At 41.6% G+C, this 25,462-nt stretch overlaps 1 protein-coding gene across 3 annotated transcripts in view; it reads right to left on the reverse strand.

Moving 5' to 3' along the window:
* The window catches only part of NMNAT3 (nicotinamide nucleotide adenylyltransferase 3), a 116,147-nt gene that overhangs the window by 5,147 nt on the left and 85,538 nt on the right, over nucleotides 1-25,462 (reverse strand). For 2 of the 3 annotated variants that reach the window (XM_082625774.1, XM_082625775.1), the window contains exons 3-4: nucleotides 8,151-8,334; nucleotides 2,549-2,631 (exon numbers count right to left, since the gene is read on the reverse strand). In XM_082625774.1, coding sequence (XP_082481900.1) covers nucleotides 2,549-2,631; nucleotides 8,151-8,334 — 267 coding nt within the window. The remainder of the gene's footprint in view (nucleotides 1-2,548; nucleotides 2,632-8,150; nucleotides 8,335-25,462) is intronic. The other variant, XM_082625776.1, reaches the window with a different exon arrangement.

Here is a 25,462-nt window from a genome sequence, read left to right on the forward strand (position 1 = left end):
ACACAGTATTGTATCCTGATTTTTTCCCATTCACCTCCTAAATGTTTCTCCATATCATGAAAACCTTTTGTGTGGATTCTTCATCCTATATATACAGAACATCCTATACACATCCTATATATATACATCCTATATATACAGTGTCATTTACTTATACATTCCCTTACATTTAAACACTGAGGTTGCTTTTATTTTCTGCCATTGTAAAAATTGCCACGATAAACATCTTTCTGCATGTCTTCATCCCAATTTCTAATCATCTCCTCAGCCAGATTCCTAGAAGGGGAATGTATCAAGCAAAGGGCACACACATTTTTAAGGCCCCTGCTCTATTTTGGTAAATTGAAAAGCTCACTTTTCATTCAATGCAAACTTCCTTTTTTAACAGTTACTTTGGAAGAGAACAAGATGAGTAGGATTTAGGGTTTGAACAGAGAGAAAGGGGATAAGGAACAAACCCCCAACATCATGGGGCCAAACAGAGTGACTAGTAGCCCACTGGAAAGATAAATCCAAAAAGAATGCGGGGTGAGCTTTGGGGGAGGGAAGGACTGGTTTCACCACAGGGAAGTGGGTTCCAACCTGAGCCTCACAGGACAGACAGGTTTTCAACAGGGGAGCCAAGAAGGGAAGGGGGAGGAGGGGCCCACCAGGCAGAGACAGGGATTCTGGAAGCATCTGCAGAGAGGTGAGAATCTGGGAGCCTAAGCACGGCCTTCCTCCTACCTCACGGGAAGCTACTCCCTTCCTTCGCCGTGGGCTCCAGCATCCTGAATGGCATGCAGTGCCCAGCAAGCACTTCCTGCCTGTGTGCCTTACTCAGCTGCCCCCGTCCCCGAAATATCCCCAGCCCCAGATAACCTGCTGATCCTATGAGTCATGGTGCAGGCGTCACCTCCTCCAGTCCCCCTAATCCATGTCTGGACTCACTGACATTCACAGCCTGTCTCCAGCTCAGGGCAGGGGCTGGGCACCGGTCTCTGTTCTCAGCCAGCATCTCTAGAACCCTATTAGGAGTGACTGCTGAGCCAGAGGGGATCCAGAAAGAAGGCAGAGGGCTGAGAATGCACACTGTGCGCTGTGCTGGGGACTGGGGGACAGATGAGGAGCCCATGCTGGCAATGGAGGGGGGGCGGACAGGGAGGCCAGGGGAGTGTACTCAACAGTGTAGAAGCTGATCATATAGGAGACTCCGTAGCTCCTTCTTTCTTGGAATTCTACTCTAGTGCACAGTTCCCCAAACTGGCGCTAAGGCAGTTCCCCAGCGTGCCTATTAAACATCCAGAGTCCCAGGCTCCATTCCCCCTCAGCAGGTCTGAGGCGTGGCCTGGGAATTAGCATTTTTAACAAGCCTCACAGGTGATTCTGCTGTGAGTGGTCCTTTGACCAGCATTCAGGAACTGCTGCAGGAAACCTTTAGGGCGTTTTCAAGTCCTTTTAATTAATTGATTAATTATAAACATATATATATTCTTTTTCAGATTGTTTTCCATTATAGGTTATTACAAGATATTCAGTATAATTCCCTGTGCTATACAGTAGGTCCTTGCTGTTTACCTATTTTATATATATAGTAGTGTGTATATGTTAATCCCAAACTCCTAATGTATCCCCACCCACCCTTCAAGTCCTTTTAGAAGAGTGTTTCCCAGTCTGTGTTCTGGGGAGCACTGGTTCTGAGAAATACTAATATGCATTAAAAAGAGTCCCATGATTAAAAAGTGCTAAGAACGGCTGCGAGCCTCTTCCCTTTCTTTCAGAGTCACAACGCACATGAACATAGTAAGGCTCTGAAAAGTCCTGCCGTAAAGACACCACTTTAAGTCTGTTTAACCGTGACACTCTGGAGCCCTTCTAATAGGGAAATAGTGTCCTACCAACTAAAGGTGGGAGAGCCGCTGGAGTGTTGGCCCAGTGGGACCAGCGGTTCCCTGCTCATGGCACATCCTGCCCCCGCCCCCCCATCACTGGTGCTCCTGCTTACGTGCCCGAGGGGCTGTGCATTTGACCCCCGGTACCAGGGCTGTCATGGGAGGTACTCTGAAATCACAGCTGACAAGATTCCATCAAACACCAGGAGTTGACAACAGGGTAGAAACCCAGGGCTACAAATTAAAAGGATAATCCAAATCGACTTTACATGCCTTAAAAATAGGTTTCCTCTTCCAAGTAAAACACTGAGTAACACTGCTATAAAGTATTAGTCTAAGGGATATAATGGCACATTTTGTTTTCAAAAAGGCTAAGGCTTTCAAAAGCAGCCCAGCAGCACCCAGAAGTTTATCTCTGTGTAGCCCTGACTGTAATCCAGGTCACAAGCACAAGTCACAGTGTAGGTAAACTCCTTTGGGGCAGAACATCCCAATTTAGCATAACAACTTACAAGGGATGGTGGCAGATTGGTTAGTTTGACCTTTCAACGTGGGAAGTGTCACCCCTAGCAGGCTTCGAAAACTCTTATCTGTGCCCAGGGGGCTGTGACTCCCGTCGGCTCTTACCCGAAGCCCTGACATCTCACCCTCCCACAAAGGAGAGGGTCAGCACCCACCTGCGGGGGCTGCAGAGTCAACCTTACCTCGGTCCAGGCCTTCCTTCCAGGGCAGAGATCGGAGCAGTTCGCCGTGATGATACCTGTGTTGTAAGCATATGGGTTCAGGGGGCATCCATGCGGCCTACAGTTCCCCCAGACCACCCGGGGGGGTCTCTGATTTTAAGTCTCAACCTGCTTTTGTCCATTTTAGGTAGCTCATTCCATAAATATTTGCTGAAGGCCTACTATGTGCCAGGCCCTGTGCCAGGTGATGCGTCTGGGTCCTCACAGACCCCCGCATCCAAGGCAGCTCACTGCCTTCTGTGAGCCCCGACTGAAAGGAGGAAATGAGCAGATTTCTACTCTCTCAGTATTTTCTTTCACTACCTCACTTTTTACAAAAAACTGAATAGGGATTACGGACCTGGGCTATTAGAATCAGACCTGAGTTCAAAATACAAATTTTCAGTTGTAAAGCTGGGATAATACACCTACTTTTTAGACTTTAGTGAAGGTACGTGAGCTAACACGCAGCAAGCACTGGCACAGTGCATGGCCCACAGCTGCCTCTCAAGATAGAGGCTCTCTCGGATCATGAGCTGGTACTTTAGAATTTGACAGGGTGATGCTCAGAGCCTGGCTTGGAGCCAGACTGCCTGGGTTGAATCCCAGCTCCCCCGCCGCCCAGCGGTGGGACCCCGGGTGGGCGGTTTCCAGTCTCGGCACCTGCAAAACGAGGAATGCTGACAGTGCCGGCTTCCCACGGATGGTTACGAAGATGAAAGGAGTTTTGTACATGCAAAGCCCACAAAGTGGTGTGCGGCACAGAGCGAACCTCATTACGTGCCAGCAGTTCAGATACGACTAGACTTACACCCATAGGGCAGGCCCGGCTCTTCAAGCAATCTATGTTCTGCAAATCAAGAGATACCTGTGCCTTCTTCTTTTCAACAGAGCACAGGTAATCACTATGTCTTGTATCAATCTGATCTTCCATCTTCCACCTCCCGTATTAACTAGAGCTGTGTTTGGGAAGAAGTGCCTGGTGGGAGAAGCATGTGTTTGTAGCCAGAGTGGCTGGGTTCAAGTTTAGGCTCTCCTGCTCGAACGAGCCTGGGTGAGTCACAAACACCCTCAGGGCCTCACTGACCTCTGTTAATTGGTCAGGAAAGTTAATGCCGGCCTTGTCTACCCTGAGTATCACAAGACCATGAAGGCGCAAAGGCTTCTCCCCGGCTGGGGAAGCGGCTGATGCTGATTATTATTTGGAGCGGGTGCAGTGTAGAGGTTAAGTTCTAGAATGAGATTGCCTGGGTTGCAATACTGGTTCCAACTAGGAGCTGTGGAATCTTGGTGGGTGCCTTAAGCAATCTGCCTCCACTTTCCTCATCTGTAGAATGGCGGACAATGACAGTACCCACCCCAGAGAGCTGTTGTGAGGATGAATTAAAGAGCTTAGCACAGCCCATCCACAGAAAAGTGCCCAGTCAACGTTAGCTGTTATTAGTATCCTTACTCTCAGTCTGTCTTCCCCACCAGATTGTGAACAAGGAGCTCATGTAATTCATCCTTATATTCTTGGTGCCTAGGGAACTGCTTAGTAAAGTCAGCTGAATTCACGAAGGATGGAAGGGGGGTAAATACATTTAATTCAGGTCCAGATTCCCTCCTGATGGTCTCAGAGACTCAGCTGAGTCTTCTCAGGGCCCTGCTGGACTCGTCTGTGTTTCCATTACTGTCTTATTGCTTTAGTTTTAGAAAGCTTCACCTCTGAGGATTCACTCCCGGGTTAGCCTGGAATCTCGCATCAGACTGAAGTAGGTTTGGGTCTCACCTCCACTTTCTCGCTGAAGGACTGTGAGTATGTTGCTGACCCTTTCCGAACCTGTTTCCTCATCTGTGAAAGGAGGCCAAACTCACCTACTTCTCAGAGTTGCTGAGCTGACTAGATATTATATACTTGGCACACATAGTAGGTGATCAATGAAAGCTGGTATTATTTTATTTTACTTCCCTTGATGTTCCTGGTTCAAGTTGACCCTACTTGGAATATTAGCTGGAGCTCTGAACTCTGGTGTGCAAATGATTTCAACGCCAAATGCATCTTCCTCACAGACCTCCACTCCGCCTTTGTTTGGTGGGAGGTCATTGCTTCCTCTTGTTGCCTGCCTGAGGGGCACCCTGGTGTGCCCAGCCTTGGGCCTGATGACTGTCCCTGGCAGCATGTTCTCTGTGTCCTCAGCAGTCCCTGATCTCCAACTATACCCAATCAGAAGGTCACTGTGGCAGAAGCAGAGTCAGCCACATCGTGGTCCCACCCGTAGATCACTGGTTTTGAAGATGGCCATAAGCATGGCTTCAGAGTTCAACAGACTAGGGCTCCACCACTTGCTTATTTGTTGTGCGACTGGGGTTAACTTAGCCTCTCTGAGCCTCAGTTTACTCATCTGTAAAATGAGGATGACATAAGAGCATGTTTGCCAAGGGGCACATGAGCTGCTGCTGGACCACATCAAATGGCATCGTGACCGAGGCCCTCCCTCAGCATGGGGAGAGGGCAAGTGAAATCAGTTATCAAGTGCCCTAAAAGCATGAAAGCTGGCCCAGGTTTCTTAAAAAATTAGAGTAAAAATAAAAAACCTAATAAGGAGAAAAAGAATACTCAATAAGCCCTACAGTGAATTGACTTCATAGTGACATATATCACTGTCACCATGATGTAGATTCACTGCTGAGTCCACCAAGAGGATACTAATGGAGCAAAGGGTGGGGTGGATTTCTACAATGCTTCTAGAATCACCTAACTTTACAATTTTAACCAGATTTTCAATCTTAAAAAAATGATTTTGGTAATTTTAGGAAAACATTAGTAATTAAACAAATTTTCTAATGAAGCCCACCCCAAATACTGACAAAAATCTTAATCAGCTATCTGATAAAACAGTGTTGACTATATCAGTGGATTCTCAACATTGGCTGCACAAAATAAATCATTTGGGGACCTTTAAAAGTACCCAAGCCTAGACCCTGTCCCAGAAAAATCAAAATCTCAGGTAGGGGAGGGTGAGCATTTAGAAATAGCTTCCCAGGGCCTCCCTGGTGGTGCAGTGGTTGAGAGTCCGCCTGCCGATGCAGGGGATACGGGTTCGTGCCCCGGTCTGGGAGGATCCCATATGCCGCGGAGCGGCTGGGCCCGTGAGCCACGGCCGCTGGGCCTGCGCGTCCGGAGCCTGTTCTCCGCAACGGGAGAGGCCACAGCAGTGAGAGGCCCGCGTACCGCAAAAAGAAAAAAAAAAAAAAAAAAAAAAAAAAGAAATAGCTTCCCAGGTGATTCTTACAGCCAGGATTGAGACCACTGGTTTGGACTGATCCCAGTACTAATCATAAGCATGATTCACACACTTGGTGACTGAGGCTGTGGATCTCAACCCTGGCCACACATTAGAATCACCAGGGAGCTCTTAAAAATCCTAAGGCCCTATCCTAGACCAATGACATCTCAGTCTCTGGGGTAAGACTCAGGCTTCCGTACTTTTTTGTTTGTTGTTTGGGGTTTTTTTGCGTTATGCGGGCCTCTCACTGTTGTGGCCTCTCCCGTTGCAGAGCACAGGCTCTGGACGCGCAGGCTCAGCGGCCACGGCTCACGGGCCCAGCCGCTCCGCGGCATGTGGGATCTTCCCGGACCGGGGCATGAACCCGTGTCCCCTGCATCGGCAGGCAGACTCTCAACCATTGTGCCACCAGGGAAGCCCAGGCTTCCATACTTTTGAAAGCTCCCTAGGTGATTCAAGGTGCAGCCAGGGCTGAGAAGCACTTGTCTAAAGGGTACAGTAAAAAAAAAAAAAGAAAAAGAATGTGTCCTGTAAAATCTTAGGTCTGCATTTTGCAGCAGGATATTAATTACGTGGTACTGCGGTCAAATCCTACTTACCTAGCTGTGAATGGCTTATCTGTTATGAGGAGACATTATGGGCCTGTTAGGGATGCAGGGAAGGTAGCTAACGTTATTAAGCACCTACTGTAAACCAGGTGTTTTCCGACATCATCTCATGTAGTTCATACAGTATCCCAGTGAAGTAGGTGGTGTCATCCCCATCTTATTAGGTGAGGAATTGAGGCTCAGAGAGGCTAACTCATTTACATCAAGTCACTTCGACTGTAAATTTGGCTCCAAGATCTGGGCCCGAGGCCACACTGCCCCTCACAGGGTGGAAAAGGAGAGCGTCTCTTTGTTTCTGACTACGTATTAAAGCTAAATGATTTGTTGGATTCTCTGATTTGTTTCTACTCCCCTCTGTTAGCCTAGATACATGAGAGCTGGCTACACTGTTTATTCTAAACGGGCGATCTAGGTCTAAATGTATTACTTAAGTTACAAAACAGAGAGAAGCACAGATCTAACAGTTATTTCATATTTGCTCTCCTTCAATTGGACAACAGATTTTGAAATAGCACTCTAACTGCTGAATGCTTCTAGCTGGTTCTTTCCCCAGCAAAGGGTAAGCAATAAGAACCAGGATGTGGAAACTAAATGTTTACCTTTGCTTAAAAAGGCAAACATTTTTCTCCCAAGTGACTTTGAAGATTAGTAAAAAATAAAAACCAGGGCTTCCCTGGTGGCGCAGTGGTTGAGAGTCCTCCTGCCGATGCAGGGGACACGGGTTCGTGCCCCGGTCTGGGAAGATCCCACGTGCCGTGGAGCGGCTGGGCCCGTGAGCCATGGCCGCTGAGCCTGCGCGTCCGGAGCCTGTGCTCCGCAACGGGAGAGGCCACAACGGTGAGAGGCCCACGTACCGCAAAAAAAACAAATAAATAACACAGCCCCCAGTTTGCAGTCCCTTCCAGCAGCGCTGGCTGTCACCAGTGACAGGCAGGCCCGCCTCACAATCCCCTCCGACGGGCAGGACAAGTGGGACTTCTTGCTTCTCTAGCAATCTCCCAGGAAAGCTTCCCAGACAAAAGTCAGAGACCCACCGTCCTAGAATACAGGGCTTTTAAATGGCTGCATTACTTGTACTGGATGCTAATAGCAGGTCCTAAAAGAAAAAAAAACCTGTGTAATTATTTCTAGGTTCATAGCTTTTGCTTAAAGTCTAGATTTATAGAACCTAGGATTTGTACACTTGGAAAAGATGGCCTACTATGTAGATGCAGTTTTCAACCTAGTCAGTGATGACAATAATAAAGGGTCTCACTTACTGAGTATGAGTATGTGGTTCTGGGTCAGGAAGGTGATTTACATTTTCGTAATGCTCATTAGGTTATGCTGTCCCCGTTTTGCAAGTGAGAAATGTGTCCCAGAGAAATGTCATGTGCCTAATGTCACACAGCTACTGAGTGGTGGCCCTGGAGCCTAGATGCTACAACCCTCTGAAACAAGATGGGCCTTTCCCACAAAGTGCACCCTGAAGGGAGTGGTTTGTGATTTTTCCCCTTAGGACCTCTCTGAGAATGTGAATCTGTTGGTCTCTCTCCCTCTAAGGAGAAACTCTTGCAGGATTTGGGTGAGAGGGGCCGGCTGAAGCCCCACTCAACACTCCATCCCTGCCTGTCACCCTGTGGGCTCTGCAGACGTGACCGTGGGTCCCTGCTCATCCCAAAGGCACACGCCCACCGTTACCTCAGCACCTTGACTGTCTCCATCCACTGCACCTGCTCACTCTCCCAGGGGTCCACCTGGATCCAGTCGGACGTCTGCAGGGCCAGCCGGGCCATGGCCACCCGGTGCCGGGCAGCCACGAGGTCCTTCTTCCCGTAGGTGTCACTGACAGGAGAGATGATACCCCCGATCACCTGGTACCTGCCTAGGCAGCAGAGAGCAGTGGTGTTGCTGGTACAGGACCTTGTCACCTGGCAGCTGGAATTCAGGCAGGTGCTAAAAATCTTGGGGTCTCGTCCTGAGTGGGATCAGACCCTAGCATTCTCTGCTGGGCGGGCCAGCTCCCTTGGGCCAGGTAAAGGTGCTACCTCAGGAACCACGTGCCTCTCCTCCAGAGGCTTCTACACCCTGGAGTAGCTCAGAGGATGCCGTGAGGGTGGAGCTGAGGCAAGGCTCCCAGATAGCAATGTGGGCGGTTAGGGTCAGAATATGTTGGAGGAACACGATGACTCCCCCTGCGTGGGACTTACAGGGGCACTACTGTCCTCTAATCATGTTTGGGACAATAGTTACACATGGTTTCTTAGCTCAAATAGGGGATTTTGTGGATCAAAGAGAAAGGATGATATTTAGCCTGGACCAGGTGGGTGGGGGATGGGATGCAGACTCACTGCACAGGCCCACCATTGGCTTTGGAGGACTGTGCTGTTAAGGGAATGGGAAGGCCTACTTTGGAAAAGATGGGAGCCGTCTGATGAGAGATGCTGCATGGCTCAGTGACTGAAGAATGGGGCATTACAGGTTTAGAGCTGCAGTGAACTGTAGAAGCTACAGAGAACCACCATGGAAAGGGTATGAATGGGCCTCAGAGAGACTGTGGCTGGGACTCGGGTGAAGCTCTAGTCCTCTCACTCACTAGGATGTCTTAGGCAAATTACCAAGCTATTTGCAAAAATAAAGCACTTAGCCATTTGAACTTCAGTTTTCCTACCTGTAAAATGGGATAATGCCTGCTTGGCAGGACCTTGTGGTAAGGACGAAATTAGATAATGTTTAGGAGGGGAGATAATATTTTGACTTTGTATATGATACATTTAAAAAATTGTATTATAAAATATCATATGCATACAAAAGGGCATAGAGTTTGACAAAGAGTTATAAAGTATATCCTGTTCTAATCCTCACCTAGGTTAAGATACAGAAGTTCCCTAGCACAGCCTCCACACTCTGATGGAAGCTCATTACTATTCTTACTTTTATAATATTAATTCTCTTGCTTTCCTTTATAGCTTTACCATGTATTTATGCATCCTTAAGAAACACAGGTTGATTTTGCCTGCTTTTGAAACTTTTAAATATGGAGTCGTACTGAATGTATTCTTTCATTAAGCCTTTTTCACTTTGATAAAATTCATATAGTCCAACCAGTTTTATTGCTGCATAATATTCTTTTGCATGATTATATACCAAAGAATTGATATCTTACTGTTGATGGATTTGGTTTGATTCTGGCTTTAGACAGTTACCAACAATGCTGCTATGAAAATGCTTGCACAAGTCTCCCTGTGTGCACAAGCATATCTTTCTTAGGATATGTACCTAAGAGTGGAACTGCTAAGTCATTGGGTAGATGTATTTGCAGCTTTACTAGATAATGCCAAACACTTTTCTAAAATGGTTATAGATATTTACTCTCCAACCAGCGGTGTATGAGCGTTCACTTGCTTCACACCATCGAGCAAATAACCATACAGGGTTATTGTCAGGATTTTCCCATCTGATAGATGTGTAGTTATATCTCATTGTGGTTTTAATGTTCCTTTTCCTGCTTACCAATGAGCCTGAGCATTTATTCATATATATTATTAAACATTCGAGCTTAATTTTTTTGCGAAGTGCCTGTTCAAATCTTTTGCCCATATTTTCGGTTGTCTGCCTTTTTGTCGTTGATTTGTAAAGTTCTTCATCTATTCCAAATATTAGCCCTTTGTTGGTTGGTTATATGTGTCATAAATACCTTCTCTCACTTGATGGCTTGTCTTATTCTTTTTATGGAATCCTGCGGAAACAAACGTTCTTAATTTTTATCTAGTTGGGTTGTTAGTTCTTTTCCTTTATGGCTAGTGCCTTCTGTGTTCTGAGGACATTTTCCTATATGATCTCATAAAAGCTTTATAGTTTTGTTTTTCACATTGGTGTCTCTGTGCATGATGTGCATCCTACTAAATTATTTTCCACTTGGATAGTCAATTATTCCAGCATCATTGACCAAAAAGACCTCTTCTGCCCCACTGCTGTGCCTTGTCACCCGTGTGGAACTCCTAGTGTCCATCTGAGCATGGGCCTGTTTCTCCGCTCTCTGTTCTGCTATGTGGCTGTATTTGCCATCCTTGTACAATACAATGTCACACTGCCTTCTTTAATAGAGCTTTAGTACACATCTTGATATCTGGTTAAGTAAATCCTCCCACCTGTTATTCAAGAGTGTCTTCGCAATTCTTGACTTTTTGCATTTTCCACATAAATTTTAGAAAGCACTTGTCAAGTTCCACAAAGATGGAACAGCTCCCCAGCCCCCCAAAAAACCTGCTGAAATTTGATAGGAATTGAATCAAATCTATAATTCAATTTAGGGAGAACTGACATTTTTACAATAATGAGTCTTCCAATCCACGAGCATGGTATATCTTTTCCATTTGTTTAGGTTTTCTTAAATGTTTCTAAATAAAATTTTACAATTTTTCTTGTAGCACACTTAACACATCTTTTGTAAGATTTATTCCTAGATTCTTGATCTTTTTGATGCCACTACAAATGGCATTTTTAAAGTTTTAAAGTTGACTTTTTTTCCTGCTGTTGATATGTAGAAATATAATTGATTTAGGTATCTTGAATGTGTATCTAGTAAATTTGCTAAACTCTCTCATTAATTCTAATAGTTTATCTGCAGAATCTTTTGAATCTTCTATGTCCAAAATAATACCGTCTGAAAATACTGACAATTTCACTGTTTCATTTCCAATCCTTTTACATTTTATTTTTCTTGTTGCATTGTTTAAGGCCTCTAGAATAATGCTGTATAGAGATGGTGTTAGCAGGCATCCTTGTGTTATTCCCACTATCAGAGGAAAAACTTTCAAGTTTCTTTATTACGTATGATGTTTGCTGCAAGTTTTCTGTAGATATCCTTTTTCAGTTGTGACAGAGACCATGCCATGTGTTCATTAAGACCCATTTTTATTTTTCCTTTTTCTGGGCATATAGGAAGCTAATATTTCTGTTCCTCTTGAAATTAGGTTGTGTTTTTGTGAGTTGAATGAGTTATAGTCATTGGGACGTGGGTGGAAGTGATGTATGCCCCATGTAGACTTGGCCATAAAAACTCTTGCATGACACTCTAGCTCTTCATAGTGAATCTGAAAGCTGCAATTAAGATAGCAAAGCATATGGGGCCTACCTGGATACCTGAGACACAGCTTGGAAGGGAACTACCCTGTAGATCTTCTGAACCTACACAGGATTTATCTGATGAGAGATAAACTTTATTTAATGTGTCAAGCTCCTCAACCTGGGGGATTTGTTACTGCAACTTAGCCTGGTCTATCCTGACAAATATGTTACTTTAAAAGAGACATTTAATATCCTAAATATATAAAGAACACATACAACTCAACAATAAAAAAAAGCAATTTGAAAATGGGCAGAGGAGCTGATGGACATTTTTCCAAAGAAGACGTACAGATGACCAACAGGCACATGAAAAGATGCTCAACATCACTAAACATCATGGAAATGCAAATCAAAACCACAGTGAGATATCACCTCACACCTGTCAGAATGGCTATCATTAAAAAAGACAATACGTGTTGGTGAGGATGTGGAGAAAAGGGAACCTTCTTGCATTGTTGGTGGGAATGTAAATTGGTGCAGCCACTGCAGAAGACAGTATGGAGACTCCTCAAAAAATTAAGAATAGAACTACCATACAATCCAGCTATCCCACTTCTGTATATTTTTCCAAAGAATAAAAAAACACTAATCTGAAAATATATACATACCCCTATGTTCCCTGCAGCATTATTTACAATAGCCAAGACATGGAAGCAACCTAAGCGCCCATCAACAGATGAATAGATAAAGGAGTTGAGGTGTGTGTGTGTGTGTGTGTGTGTGTATATATATATATATATATATATATATATACACATATGCACACATACATACACAATGGAATACTACTCAGCCAGAAAAGAGATGAAATCTTGCCATTTGTTAGTACGTGGATGGACCTTGAGGGTATTATGCTAAGTGAAATAAGTCAGATGAAGAAAGACAAATACTGTATAATTTCACTCATATATGGAATATAAAAAATAAACTAAAAAATAATAATAATAATGAACAAAGCAAACCAAACAAAAACAAACCCAAACCCGTAGATACAAAGAACAGAGTAGTGGTTACCAGAGGGGGAGGGGTGGAGGGAGGGTGAAATGGGTAAAGGAGATCAGTCTCCTTTACCATACATGTCTCCTGTATGGTGACAGATGGAAACTAAATCTTTGATGGTGAGCACTTTGTAGGGTATACAAAAGTAGAAAAATTGTACACATGAAACTTACATAATGTTATATATCAATGTTACCTTTATAAAATAAAAGAGACATTCCCAGCTAGTCACAGTTTGAGCTTTTGTCATAAATGAATTCTCTGAAACTCTTGAAATGACTGTGTGATATATCTCCTTTAGTCAGTTAATACAGTGCATTGCATTGATTAACCTTTTAATCTTTAACATTGCATTCCTGAGATAAACTCAGTTTGGTCAAGATATATTATCTTTTTAATGTGTTGATGGATTCACTCTGCTAATATATATTTAGGAAGCAAGAGAAGTCTATAATTTTATTTTTCTCTTAATGTCCTAATCAGGTTTTGGTATCAAGGTCATGCTAGCCTCATAGAAAGTGTTGGGAGTCCCCTCCTTTTCCTCTGCTCTGAAATAGCTTGTGTAGGATTGAAATAACATTTTTTCCATTAAGTGTTTTCTAGAACCCATCAGTGAAGTCTTCATGAGGTTGGAGTCTAATTTGTGTGAAATTTTTTGACTAATGATTTAATTTCTTTAATGGTTGTAAAATGATTCAGAGTTTTATTTCTTCATTATACTTTTTGGCAACTTGCATTTTTTCTAGGATTCTTTTCATTATATCTAAATTTTGAAATGTACTGGCATAAGGTTGTTTCCAATATTCTCTTATTTGTTTAGTGTTGACACCATCTGTAGGGATGTCCTTTTCATTCCTAATGTTGGTTGTGTTTCCATTCTTTTTCCTTGCTCAATCTTGCTAGAGGTTTGTAATCTTATTAGTCTTTTCAAAGAACCAACTTTTGGCTTTATTGCTCTTCTCTACTGAATGTTTGTTTTCCATTTCATCAATTTCTGTTCTATTTTTATTAATTCTATCCTCCTACTTTCTTGGTGCTACTTTGCTGTTCTTTTTCTAACTCCTGGTGATGGATACTCAGCTAATTTGCCATTTATCTTATTTTCTAATAAACACAGTTCTGGCTATAAAAATTCCCTCTAAGCACGACTTTGCTTGTATCCTTTAAGCATGACTTTACTTGCATTTACTTTTTGATATGTAGTGTTTTCATGATCATTCAGTTCAAAATACTTTCTAATTTTTATCATTACGACTTTTTGATCCATGAACTATTTAGAAGTGTTTTTCCTAATTACCCAACATATTGAGGTTTTTGGTAATCTTTTTCTTACTGATTTCTAGCTTAGTTCACTGTAGTCAGAGAACATACTCTATTGATTTCAATCTCTTGAAATATGTTGATACTTGCTTTATGTCCTAGGATATGATCAGTTTTGGTAAATGTTCCATGTGTACTTAAAAAAATGTGTATTCTATGATTGTTGGGTGCAGTGTTCTGTCCATTTACTTAATATTGCTAATTGTTTTGTTTAAATCTATGTTCTTACTGATTTTTTTGTCTGCCTGTGTATTATTTATAGAGAGGCATGTTAAAATCTCCCACTATGATTGTGAATTTTTCTTTTTCTTTTTAGTTCAACTTTTGTTTCATATATTTTAATGTTATTAAAATATACATTATTTAAGTTCCTATAAATTTATGATTCTTACATATCTGTGAATCAAGCCTCTTTCTCTCTAGTAATAGTTTTTACTTAAATCTATATGCCTGATAGTATTATAGTCTCAACAGTTTTATTTTGATTAGTATATGCATGTCATATATTTTTTCACCCTTTTACTTTCAATCTTTCTATACTTTTGTTTTAGAAAAGTCTTTTGTAAATAGCCTAAAGCTGGATTAAAAAATTCGGGGGGTCAAATTTGACAGTTACTGACTCTTAATTGGAACGTTAAGTTCATTTACATTTAACGTGAATGCTAACAGATTTAAGTTTAAAGCTACCAACTTATATTTTCTTTCTTCCCACACAAGTCTATGTTATTTTTTCCTCTTGTCCTGCCTGTGTTTGGGCTTTATTTCATTTTTTTCCCTCTCAGATTGGAATTATATAGTCTCACATCCAAAGTAAATGAAGACCTTTCCCCTCTTCCTCAACAACATGGGGACTAGAGAGCTCTGTCCATGCTAGTCGTGTACATATTTTAAGCCTATTGTTTCTCCTAACCCTGTTAGACCTTATCATTCTGTTTTATACAACCAATGCTCACTTAAATTTACCCATGTGTTTGCCATTTTCTTTGCACTCCATTTCTCTTTGCGTATCAGACGTGCTCTCCGGGAATCACTCTCCTTCTGACAGAATATATCCCATAGAATTTCCTTAAGTTAGTGACTTCATGCTTGAAAGACATTTTCAAGATACTACCCTCACGCCCAAAATATATTTTCACTGTATATGAACTAATGGATTGGCAATCATTTTCCTTCAATACTTTGAAGTTATGGTTCTACAGTTTTTTGACTTTCAATTGATGCTATTGAGAAGCCACCTATAATCTATCTGCCATTCCTGTGAAGATAATCTGTATTTCTCTGGTTGCTTTCAATATTTTCTTTGTCTACACAGGGATTTCTGTTTATCCTTCTTTGGGATCACTGGGTTTCTTAAATCTGGGGATTGGTGTCTTTTATTAGACATGAAAAATTCTTAGTTATTATCCCCTCAGAAAATGCCTCTGCCCCTGTACTCCGCCCTCTTCTTCTAGCTCTCTGATTGTGTATATGTAGCCACCATGTCTCCTACCCTCTCTTCTGAAATTAAAAACAAATCTTTTTATCTCTCTCCTCCACTCTTCATAATTTCATTTGATCTATATTCCAGTTCACTAAGTTTGTATTTTTCTATCTCTAGTCTGATTCCAAATTATTCATTGAAATTTTTTTAAGTCTTTTAATCTAAAAACATGTAAATATCTCCATTTGTCTAGGTCTTCTTTGATTTCTTTCTCAATATTTTTGAAAATTATATAAATATTTTGTCGATTTGTACCTAAGTATTTCATTTTATTTAGATCAATTGTAAATGGTATTATGTTTTAAATTTTGGTTCATGTTTGTTATTAATATACATAAACAAGATTGATTTTTGTTTGTCGACGTTTATCTCACTTATTCTAAGAGATCTAAAAAAACAGATTCCTTGGCATTGTGTACATAGACAACCATGTCACATGCAAATAGAGAAAGTTTTATTTCTTCTTTTTCTACACGTATGCCTTTTATTTCTTTTTAAATTTAATTTATTTTTTTATACAGCAGGTTCTTATTAGTCATCCATTTTATACACATCAGTGTATACATGTCAATCCAAACCTCCCAATTCATCACACCACCACTCCCAACCCCCCGCCACTTTCCCCACCTTGGTGTCCATAGGTTTTTTCTCTGCTTCTCTGTCTCAACTTCTGCTCTGCAAACCAGTTCATCTGTACCATTTTCTAGGTTCCACATATATGCATTAATATACGATATTTGTTTTTCTCTTTCTGACTTCACTCTGTACGACAGGTTCTAGATGCATCCACGTCTCTACAAATGACCCAATTTCATTCCTTTTTATGGTTGAGTAATATTCCATTGTATATATGCACCACATCTTCTTTATCCATTCGTCTGTCGGTGGGCATTTAAGTTGCTTCCATGACCTGGCTTTGTAAATAGTGCTGCAATGAACATTGGGGTGCATGTGTCTTTTTGAATTATGGTTTTCTCTGGGTATATGTCCAGTAGTGGGATTGCTGGGTCATATGGTAATTCTATTTTTAGTTTTTTAAGGAACCTCCATACTGTTCTCCATAGTGGCTGTATCCATTTACATTCCCACCAACAGTGCAAGAGGGTTCCCTTTTCTCCACACCCTCTCCAGTATCTGTTGTTTGTAGATTTTCTGATGATGCCCATTTTAACTGGTGTGAGGTGATACCTCATTGTAGGTTTTTTTTTTTTTTTTTTTTTGCTGTACGCGGGCCTCTCACTGTTGTAGCCTCTCCCGTTGCGGAGCACAGGCTCCGGACACACAGGCTCCGCGGCCATGGCTCGCGGGCCCAGCCGCTCCGCGGCATGTGGGATCTTCCGGGATCGGGGCACGAACCCGTGTCCCCTGCATCGGCAGGCGGACTCTCAACCACTGCGCCACCAGGGAAGCCCCCTCATTGTAGGTTTGATTTGCATTTCTCTAATAATTAGTGATGCTGAGCAGCTTTTCATGTGTTTCTTGGCCATCTGTGTGTCTTTGGAGAAACGTCTATTTGGGTCTTCTGCCCATTTTTGGATTGGGTTGTTTGTTTTTTTAATATTGAGCTGCATGAGCTGTTTATATATTTTGGAGATTAATCCTTTGTCTGATGATTCGTTTGCAAATATTTTCTTCCATTCTGAGGGTTGCCTTTTCATCTTGTTTATGGTTTCCTTTGCTGTGCAAAAGCTTTTAAGTTTCATTAGGTCCCATTTGTTTATTTTTGTTTTTATTTCCATTTCTCTAGGAGGTGGATCAAAAAATATCTTGCTGTGATTTATGTGAAAGAGTGTTCTTCCTATGTTTTCCTCTAAGAGGTTTATAGTTCCCGGTCTTACATTTAGGTATCTAATCCATTCTGAGTTTATTTTTGTGCATGGTGTTAGGGAGTGTTCTAATTTCATTCTTTTACATGTAGCTGTCCAGTTTTTCCAGCCCCACTTATTGAAGAGACTGTCTTTTCTCCATTGTATATCCTTGCCTCCTATGTCATAGATTAGTTGACCATAGGTGTGTAGCTTTATCTCTGGGCTTTCTATCCTGTTCCATTGATCTATATCTCTGCTTTTGTGCCAGTACCATATTGTCTTGATTACTGTAGCTGTGTAGTATAGTCTGAAGTCAGGGAGTCTGATTCCTCCAGCTCCGTTTTTTTTCCCTCAAGACTGCTTTGGCTATTCGGGGTCTTTTGTGTCTTCATGCAAATTTTAAGATTTTTTGTTCTAGTTCTGTAAAAAATGCCATTGGTAATTTGATAGGATTGCATTGAATCTGTAGATTGCTTTGGGTAGTACAGTCATTTTCACAATATTGATTCTTCCAATCCAAGACAATGGTATATCTCTCCATCTGTTGGTGTCATCTTTAATTTCTTTCATCAGTGTCTTATGGTTTTCAGCATACAGGTCTTTTATTTCCCTAGGTAGGTTTATTCCTAGGTATTTTATTCTTTTTGTTGCAATGGTAAATGGGAGTGTTTCCTTAATTTCTGTTTCAGATTTTTCATCACTAGTGTATAGGAAGGCAAGAGATTTCTGTGCATTAATTTTGTATCATGCAACTTTACAAAATTCATTGATTAGTTCTAGTAGTTTTCTGGTGGCATATTTAGTATTCTCTATGTATAGTATCATGTCATCTGCAAACAGTGAGAGTTTTACTTCTTCTTTTCCAATTTGGATTCTTTTTATTTCTTTTTCTTCTCTGATTGCCATGGCTAGGACTTCCAAATCTATGTTGAATAATAGTGGTGAGAGTGGACATCCTTGTCTTTTTCCTGATCTTAGAGGAAATGTTTTAAGTTTTTCACCATTGAGAATGATGTTTGCTGTGGGTTTGTCATATATAGCCTTTTTTATGTTGAAGTAGTTTCCCTCTGTGCCCACTTTCTGGAGACTTTTTTTTTTTATCATAAATGGGTGTTGAATTTTGTCAAAAGCTTTTTCTCAGTCTATTGAGATGATCATATGGTTTTTATTCTTCCATTTGTTAATATGGTGTATCACATTGATTGATTTGTGTACATTGAAGAATCCTTGCATCTCTGGGATAAATCCCACTTGATCATGGTGTATGATCCTTTTAATGTGTTGTTGAATTCAGTTTGCTAGTATTTTGTTAGGATTTTTGCATATATATTCATCAGTGATATTGGTCTGTAATTTTCTTTTATTGTGGTATCTTTGGTTTTGGTATCAGGGTGATGGTGGCCTCATACAACGAGTTTGGGAGTTTTCCTTCCTCTCCAATTTTTTGGAAGAGTTTGAGAAGGATGGGTGTTAGCTTTTCTCTAAATGTTTGATAGAATTCACCTGTGAAGCCATCTGGTCCTGGACTTTTGTTTGTTGGAAGATTTTTAAACACAGTTTCAATTTCATTACTTGTGATTCATCTGTTCATATTTTCTACTTCTTCCTGGTTCAGTCTTGGAAGGTTATACCTTTCTAAGAATTTGTCCATTTCTTCCAGGTTGTCCATTTTATTGGCATAGAGTTGCTTGTAGTAGTCATTTAGGATGTGTTGTATTTCTGTGGTGTCTGCTGTAACTTCTCCTTTTTCATTTCTAATTTTATTGATTTGAGTCCTTGCCCTCTTTTTCTTGATGAGTCTGGCTAATGGTTTATCAATTTTGTTTATCACCTCAAAGAACCAGCTTTTAGTTTTATTGATCTTTGCTATTGTTTTCTTTGTTTCTATTTCATTTATTTCTGCTCTGGTCTTGATGATTTCTTTTCTTCTGCTAACTTTGGGTTTTGTTTGTTCTTCCTTCTCTAGTTCCTTTAGGTGTAAGGTTAGATTGTTTGAGATTTTTCTTGTTTCTTTAGGTAGGGTTGTATATCTATAAACTTCCCTCTTAGAACTGCTTTTGCTGCATCCCATAGGTTTTGGATCGTCGTGTTTTCATTGTCATTTGTCTTAGGTATTTTTTGATCTCCACTTTGATTTCTTCAGTGATCTCTTGGTTATTTAGTAACGTATTGTTTAGCCTCCATGTGTTTGTGTTTTTTATGTTTTTTCCTTGTAATTCATTTCTAATCTCATATTGTTGTGGTCAGAAAAGATGCTTGATATGATTTCAATTTTCTTAAATTTACCAAGGCTTGATTTGTGACCCAAGATATGATCTATCCTGGAGAATGTTCCGTGCGCATTTGAGAAGAAAATATAATCTGCTGTTTTTGGATGGAATGTCCTGTAAATATCAATTAAATCTATCTGGTCTGTCATTTAAAGCTTGTGTTTCCTTATTAATTTTCTGTTTGGATGATCTGTCCATTGGTGTAAGTGAGGTGTTAAAGTCCCCCACTATTATTGTGTTACTGTCGAGCTCCTCTTTTAGAGCTGTTAGCACTTGCCTTATGTGTTGAGGTGCTCCTATGTTGGGTGCATATATATTTATAGTTGTTGTATCTTCTTCTTGGATTGATCTCTTGATCATTATGTAGTGTCCTTCCTTGTCTCTTGTAAACTTCTTTATTTTAAAGTCTATTTTATCTGATATGAGTATTGCTACTCCAGCTTTCTTTTGATTTCCATTTGCATGGAGTATCTTTTTCCATCCCCTCACTTTCAGTCTGTATGTGTCCTTAGTTCTGAAGTGGGTCTCTTGTAGACAGCATATATCTGGGTCCTGTTTTTGCACCCATTCAGCAAGCCTGTGTCTTTTGGTAGGAGCATTTAATCCATTCACGTTTAAGGTAATTATCGATATGTATGTTCCTATTACCATTTTCTTAATTGTTTTGGGTTTGTTTTTGTAGGTCCTTTTCTTCTCTTGTGTTTCCTACTTAGAGAAGTTCCTTTAGCATTTGTTGTAGAGCTGGTTTGGAGGTGCTGAATTCTCTTAGTTTTTGCTTGTCTGTAAAGCTTTTGATTTCTCCATCGAATCTGAATGAGATCCTTGCCAGGTAGAGTAATCTTGTTTGTAAGTTCTTCCCTTTCATCACTTTAAGTATATCATGCCAATCCCGTCTGGCTTGTAGGGTTTCTGGTGAGAAATTGGCTGTTAACCTTATGGGAGTTCTCTTGTATGTTATTTGTTGTTTTTCCCTTGCTAATTTCAATAATTTTTCTTTGTCTTTATTTTTGCCAATTTGATTACTATGTGTCTCGGTGTGTTTCTCCTTGGGTTTATCCTGTACGGGACTCTCTGTGTTTCTGGACTTGGGTGGCTATTTCCTTTCCCATGTTAGGGAAGTTTTAGACTATAATCTCTTCAAATATTTTCTTGGGGGGCTTCCCTGGTGGTGCAGTGGTTGAGAGTCCGTCTGCCAATGCAGGAGACATGGGTTTGTGCTCCGGTCTGGGAAAATCCCACATGCCGCGGAGTGGCTGGGTCCATGAGCCATGCCCGCTGGGCCTGCATGTCCGGAGCCTGTGCTCCGCAATGGGAGAGGCCACAACAGTGAGAGGCCTGTGTACCACAATAAATAAATAAATAAATAGATAGATAGATAAATAAATAGATAAATAAATAAATATATTCTTGGGTCCTTTCTCTCTCTCTTCTCCTTCTGGGACCCTATAATGTGAATGTTGCTGTGTTTAATGTTTTCCCAGAGGTCTCTTTGGCTGTCTTCATTTCTTTTCATTCTTTTTTCTTTATTCTCTTCTGTGGCAGTGATTTCCACCATTCTGTCTTCCAGGTCACTTATCTGTTCTTCTGCCTCAGTTATTCTGCTATTGATTTCTTCTAGTGTAGTTTTCATTTCAGGTATTGTATTGTTCATCTCTGTTTGTTCTTTAATTCTTCCAGATCTTTGTTAAATATTTCTTGTATCTTCTCGATCTTTGCCTCCATTCTTTTTCTGAGGTCTTGGATCATCTTCACTATCATTATTCTGAATTCTTTTTCTGGAAGATTCCCTATCTCCACTTCATTTAGTTGTTTTTCAGGGGTTTTATCTTGTTCCTTCATCTAGTACATAGCCCTCTGCCTTTTCATCTTGTCTATCTTTCTGTGAATGTGGTTTTTGTTCCACAGGCTGCAGGATTGTAGTTCTTCTTGCTTCTGCTGTCTGCCCTCTGGTGGATGAGGCTATCTAAGAGGCTTGTGCAAGTTTCCTGATGGGAGGGACTGGTGGTGGGTAGAGCTGGCTGTTGCTCTGGTGGGCAGAGCTCAGTAAAACTTTAATCCGCTTGTCTGCTGATGGGTGGGGCTGGGTTCCCTACCTGTTGATTGTTTGGCCTGAGGTGACCCAACACTGGAGCCTAGCTGGGCTCTTTGGTGGGGCTAATGGCGGACTCTGGGAGGGATCATGCCAAGGAGTACTTCCTAGAACTTCTGCTGCCAGTGTCCTTGCCCTCATGGTGAGGCACAGCCACCCCCCACCTCTGCAGGAGACCCCCCAACACTAACAGGTAGGTCTGGTTCAGTCTTCTATGGGGTCACTGCTCCTTCCCCTGGGTCCCAGTGAACACACTACTTTGTGTGCCCTCCAAGAGTGGAGTCTCTGTTTCCCCCAGTCTTGTCAAAGTCCTGCAATCAAATCCTGCTAGCCTTCAATGTCTGATTCTCTAGGAGTTCCTCCTCCCATTGCTGGGCCCCCAGATTGGGAAGCCTGATGTGGGGCTCAGAACCTTCACTCCAGTGGGTGGACTTCTGTGGTATAAGTGTTCTCCAGTCTGTGAGTCACCAACCCAGCAGTTATGGGATTTGATTTTACTGTGATTGCACCCCTCCTACCATCTCATCATGGCTTCTCCTTTGTCTTTGCATGCGGGGTATCTCTTTTGGTGAGTTCCAGTGTCTTCCTGTCAATGATTGTTCAGCAGTTAGTTGTGATTCTGGTGTTTTCAAAATAGGGAGTGAGAGCACGTCCTTCTACTCCACCATCTTGAACCAATCTCTCGCCTTTTATTTCTTGATTTGAGACCTTTCCTTTTTTTCCTAAAGTAAGCATTTAGTTTTATAAACTTCCCTCTCTGTTCTGCTTTAGCTGCCACGTTATTTGCTATATTTTAATATGTTGTATTTTTACTTTCATTCAGTTCCATGTATTTAAAAAAATTTCTTTTGAGACTTTCTCTTTGACCCATGGATTATTTAGCAGTATGTTGTTTAATTTCCAAGTGTTTTAATATTTTCCTGTTGTTTTCCTTTTATTGATTTCAGTTTGATTCCATTATGGTCAGAGACCATAATCTGTATGACTTCAGTTCTTTAAAACTTGCTGAAGTTTGTTTTATGGCTCAGAATATGGCCCATTTTAGTGAATCTTCCATGGGTGTTTGAAAAAAAAAGTGTATTCTGCTGTTGTTGGTGGAGAGTTATACACACATGAATTAGATCCTGTTGGTTGATGGTGTTGTTCAGTTCTTCTATATCTTTGCTGATTTTCTGTCTAGCAGTTTTGTCAATTGCTGTAAGTGGAGTGTTGAAGTGCCACCTGTGACTGTGAACCTGCTTATTTTGCTTTTCAGCTCTTACTAGTTTTTGCTTCATATATTTTGAGACTCTGGTTTTTGGTGTGCACATATTTAGGATTATTATGTGTTCTTAGCTGACCTTTATTGAACTTTTAATTTCATTTATTTTAGTTGTCATTTCTAGAAGTGCTGATTTATTCTTCATCAAATCTGATAAGTCCTTTTTATAGTTTCTTTTTTTAAAAAAACATAAGCGTAAGTTGAAAAATCTATATCTGTGCACAACAATGTTCATAGTGGTACTATTTACAATAGGTAAGACATGAAAGCACCCTAAGTATCCATCAACAGATGAATGGATAAAGAAGATGTGGTACATATAGACAATGGAATATTCCTCAGCCATAAAAAAGAATGAACTAATGCAATTTGCAGCAACATGGATGGACCTAGAGATTATCATACTTAGTGAAGTAAGTCAGACAGAGAAAGACAAATATTATATGATATCACTTATATATGGAATCTAAAAAATAGTACAAATTAATTTATAAAACAGAAACAGACTCACAGACGTAGAAAACAAACTTATGGTTAACAAAGGGGAAGAGGGGAGGGATAAATTGGGAGTATGGGATTAACAGATACACACTACTATATATAAAATAGATAGGCAACAAGGATTTACTGTATAGCACAGGGAACTATATTCAATATCTTGTAATAAACTATAATGGAAAAGTATTGAAAAAAGTATATCTATCTATATATATATACACTGCTGAATCACTTTGCTATACACCTGTAACTAACACAATATTGTAAACCAACTATACTTCAAAAAGCAGAAAAATAAATAAATAATCTGTATCTGACAATGCCAATTTCAAAGTCTCTACAGGTTATTTTTGCTACCTGTTGATTCTGCTAGTTCTATTCATATTGTTCTGTTTCTTTTGTGCTTAGCTGTTTTTGACTGTGTGCTGGTCAATGCCACTAACTAGTTATCTGGGGGCTCCCCAAGGCCTAAGATAGATATGGCTTCCTCCAGAGAGGCTTCATGTTTGCTTTCACCAGGTACCTGGCTGGGGTTATTAAAAGTCATGGATGACCTTAAGTCAAGTTCTCAACTTGAGCTTCTTTGACTAATCCAGGCAGAGGGCTGATGTGTGGCCATTTCTTCCTAGCAATATTTTATGCTTTCCTTTTGCTTCTGCTTGCCTTAGTGTCAAGGCACTAAGCCTTTTCTGAAGTCCTCTAGGATTGGGGGAGGAAAGTGGGTTAAGATCTAGTTCATCCTGGTCCTGAGGGTGCAGGTCCTGGGAATCTAGCTTCATGTGGGAGAAGTCACCCATAAGGCTCCCAGCTTGGGAGGGCTCCAACTTTGTATTCTTTCCCTCTTGGCTTGTATGGCCACTAAGTCAAACCTTTGTGAGCAATACTGTCAAGTGTCCACCAGAGGTCCCGGTGGCATACTTACCTCTCTGGTTACAGGTGTTTATCTCTTAGCTGGTCTGAGACACCCCCTCTGTCTTTTCCATTTTAAAAGTGAAGTCTGAAAAGTGGTCTATCCACCATTTCTTGTTGCTTTAGTGGGAGAGTTGATCCAAAGAGTGCAGCCTGTCCTCTGGAAGGTGGAAGTTCTCTGATGCATTTTTCCATCTCTGGGAAACCTGGCTGCCCTAGGGCCCTCCATCATGGAGGCTGAGGCTCCCACTGCTCAGGGGGGTGGCAGAACCAGCTAAGACTAAGGAGAGGACATTCAGCTTTTGACTTCCAGAAATGGCTCCTGAAACTCTTTTCAGAGGAGTGCTTGTTAAGGTCAAAGCTTTCATTTGGAAGATCCAGGCGTTGTTGAGAGAGAAAGATTGATTTAAGTTGCAAAAGTTACCCTTAAAAAAGTCAAGAACCAGAGCCCAGGGAGTCAGAGGACACAGTTTTACTAAAATCCACAGAGCGTTAAGAAGGAGAGAATATGAAGATGTAAAGGGAAGGCCCTTTCTGGGCTGAGGGTGGGGTGGGTGGAGAAATGAGCAGCAGAGCAGAGAAGAGCTTGGTAGGAAAGGTTTGTGTGATGGAGCATTTAGACCTGAGTTGAGGCCTGCTCCCTACACCCTCCTAACCTTCAGAGACAAAACCTGGTGTGTGCTGGGTGCGAGAGGCCATAGTGAAGAGGTCCAGTTGGGTTTGGAAACTGCAGAGCAGACGGACTTGTATTTTGATTCCCACCTGGAATTCTAGGAGGAGACCATCTCCCATTGCCCTGTGCCAACACAGAACAGCATCAACACAGTGGAAATGGCAGTGTGTCAAGTACAGGCAGAGAGAGCTTCAGAAAACACCCCCTCCTGTGCCTTCCAAGTCCCCCTCAGCTCCAGCAGGGCATGGTAGAAACCAGTAAAAATTCTCAAGGTTCTTCGAGAGGAGTAGTGAGGGAGGCTGAGAATTAACAGTCAGTAGGGCTACTGGGCGGGGGTACAGGGTACAGGGTGTGCAGCCCAAAGCCAGAGGCCACGGTGTTGGCAGTGCCGGGGAGAGTCCAGCATGGGCCCAGATAGCAGCAGTTGTGCCTGAGCCAAGAGAAGCTGAGGAGGCCTCAATAGTGGAGGCAGAGAGAATAGAGGCCAATGCCCAAGGTCAAGGGCAGACCCCTCGGCTGAAGGACACTGAGGGCCAGATGCCCCTTTTCAGATGCCAGGATGATAAGCCACCTCGG

Source organism: Mesoplodon mirus (genome assembly GCF_964341445.2).
Source record: "Mesoplodon mirus genome assembly, chromosome: 6".
NCBI lineage: Eukaryota > Metazoa > Chordata > Mammalia > Artiodactyla > Ziphiidae > Mesoplodon > Mesoplodon mirus.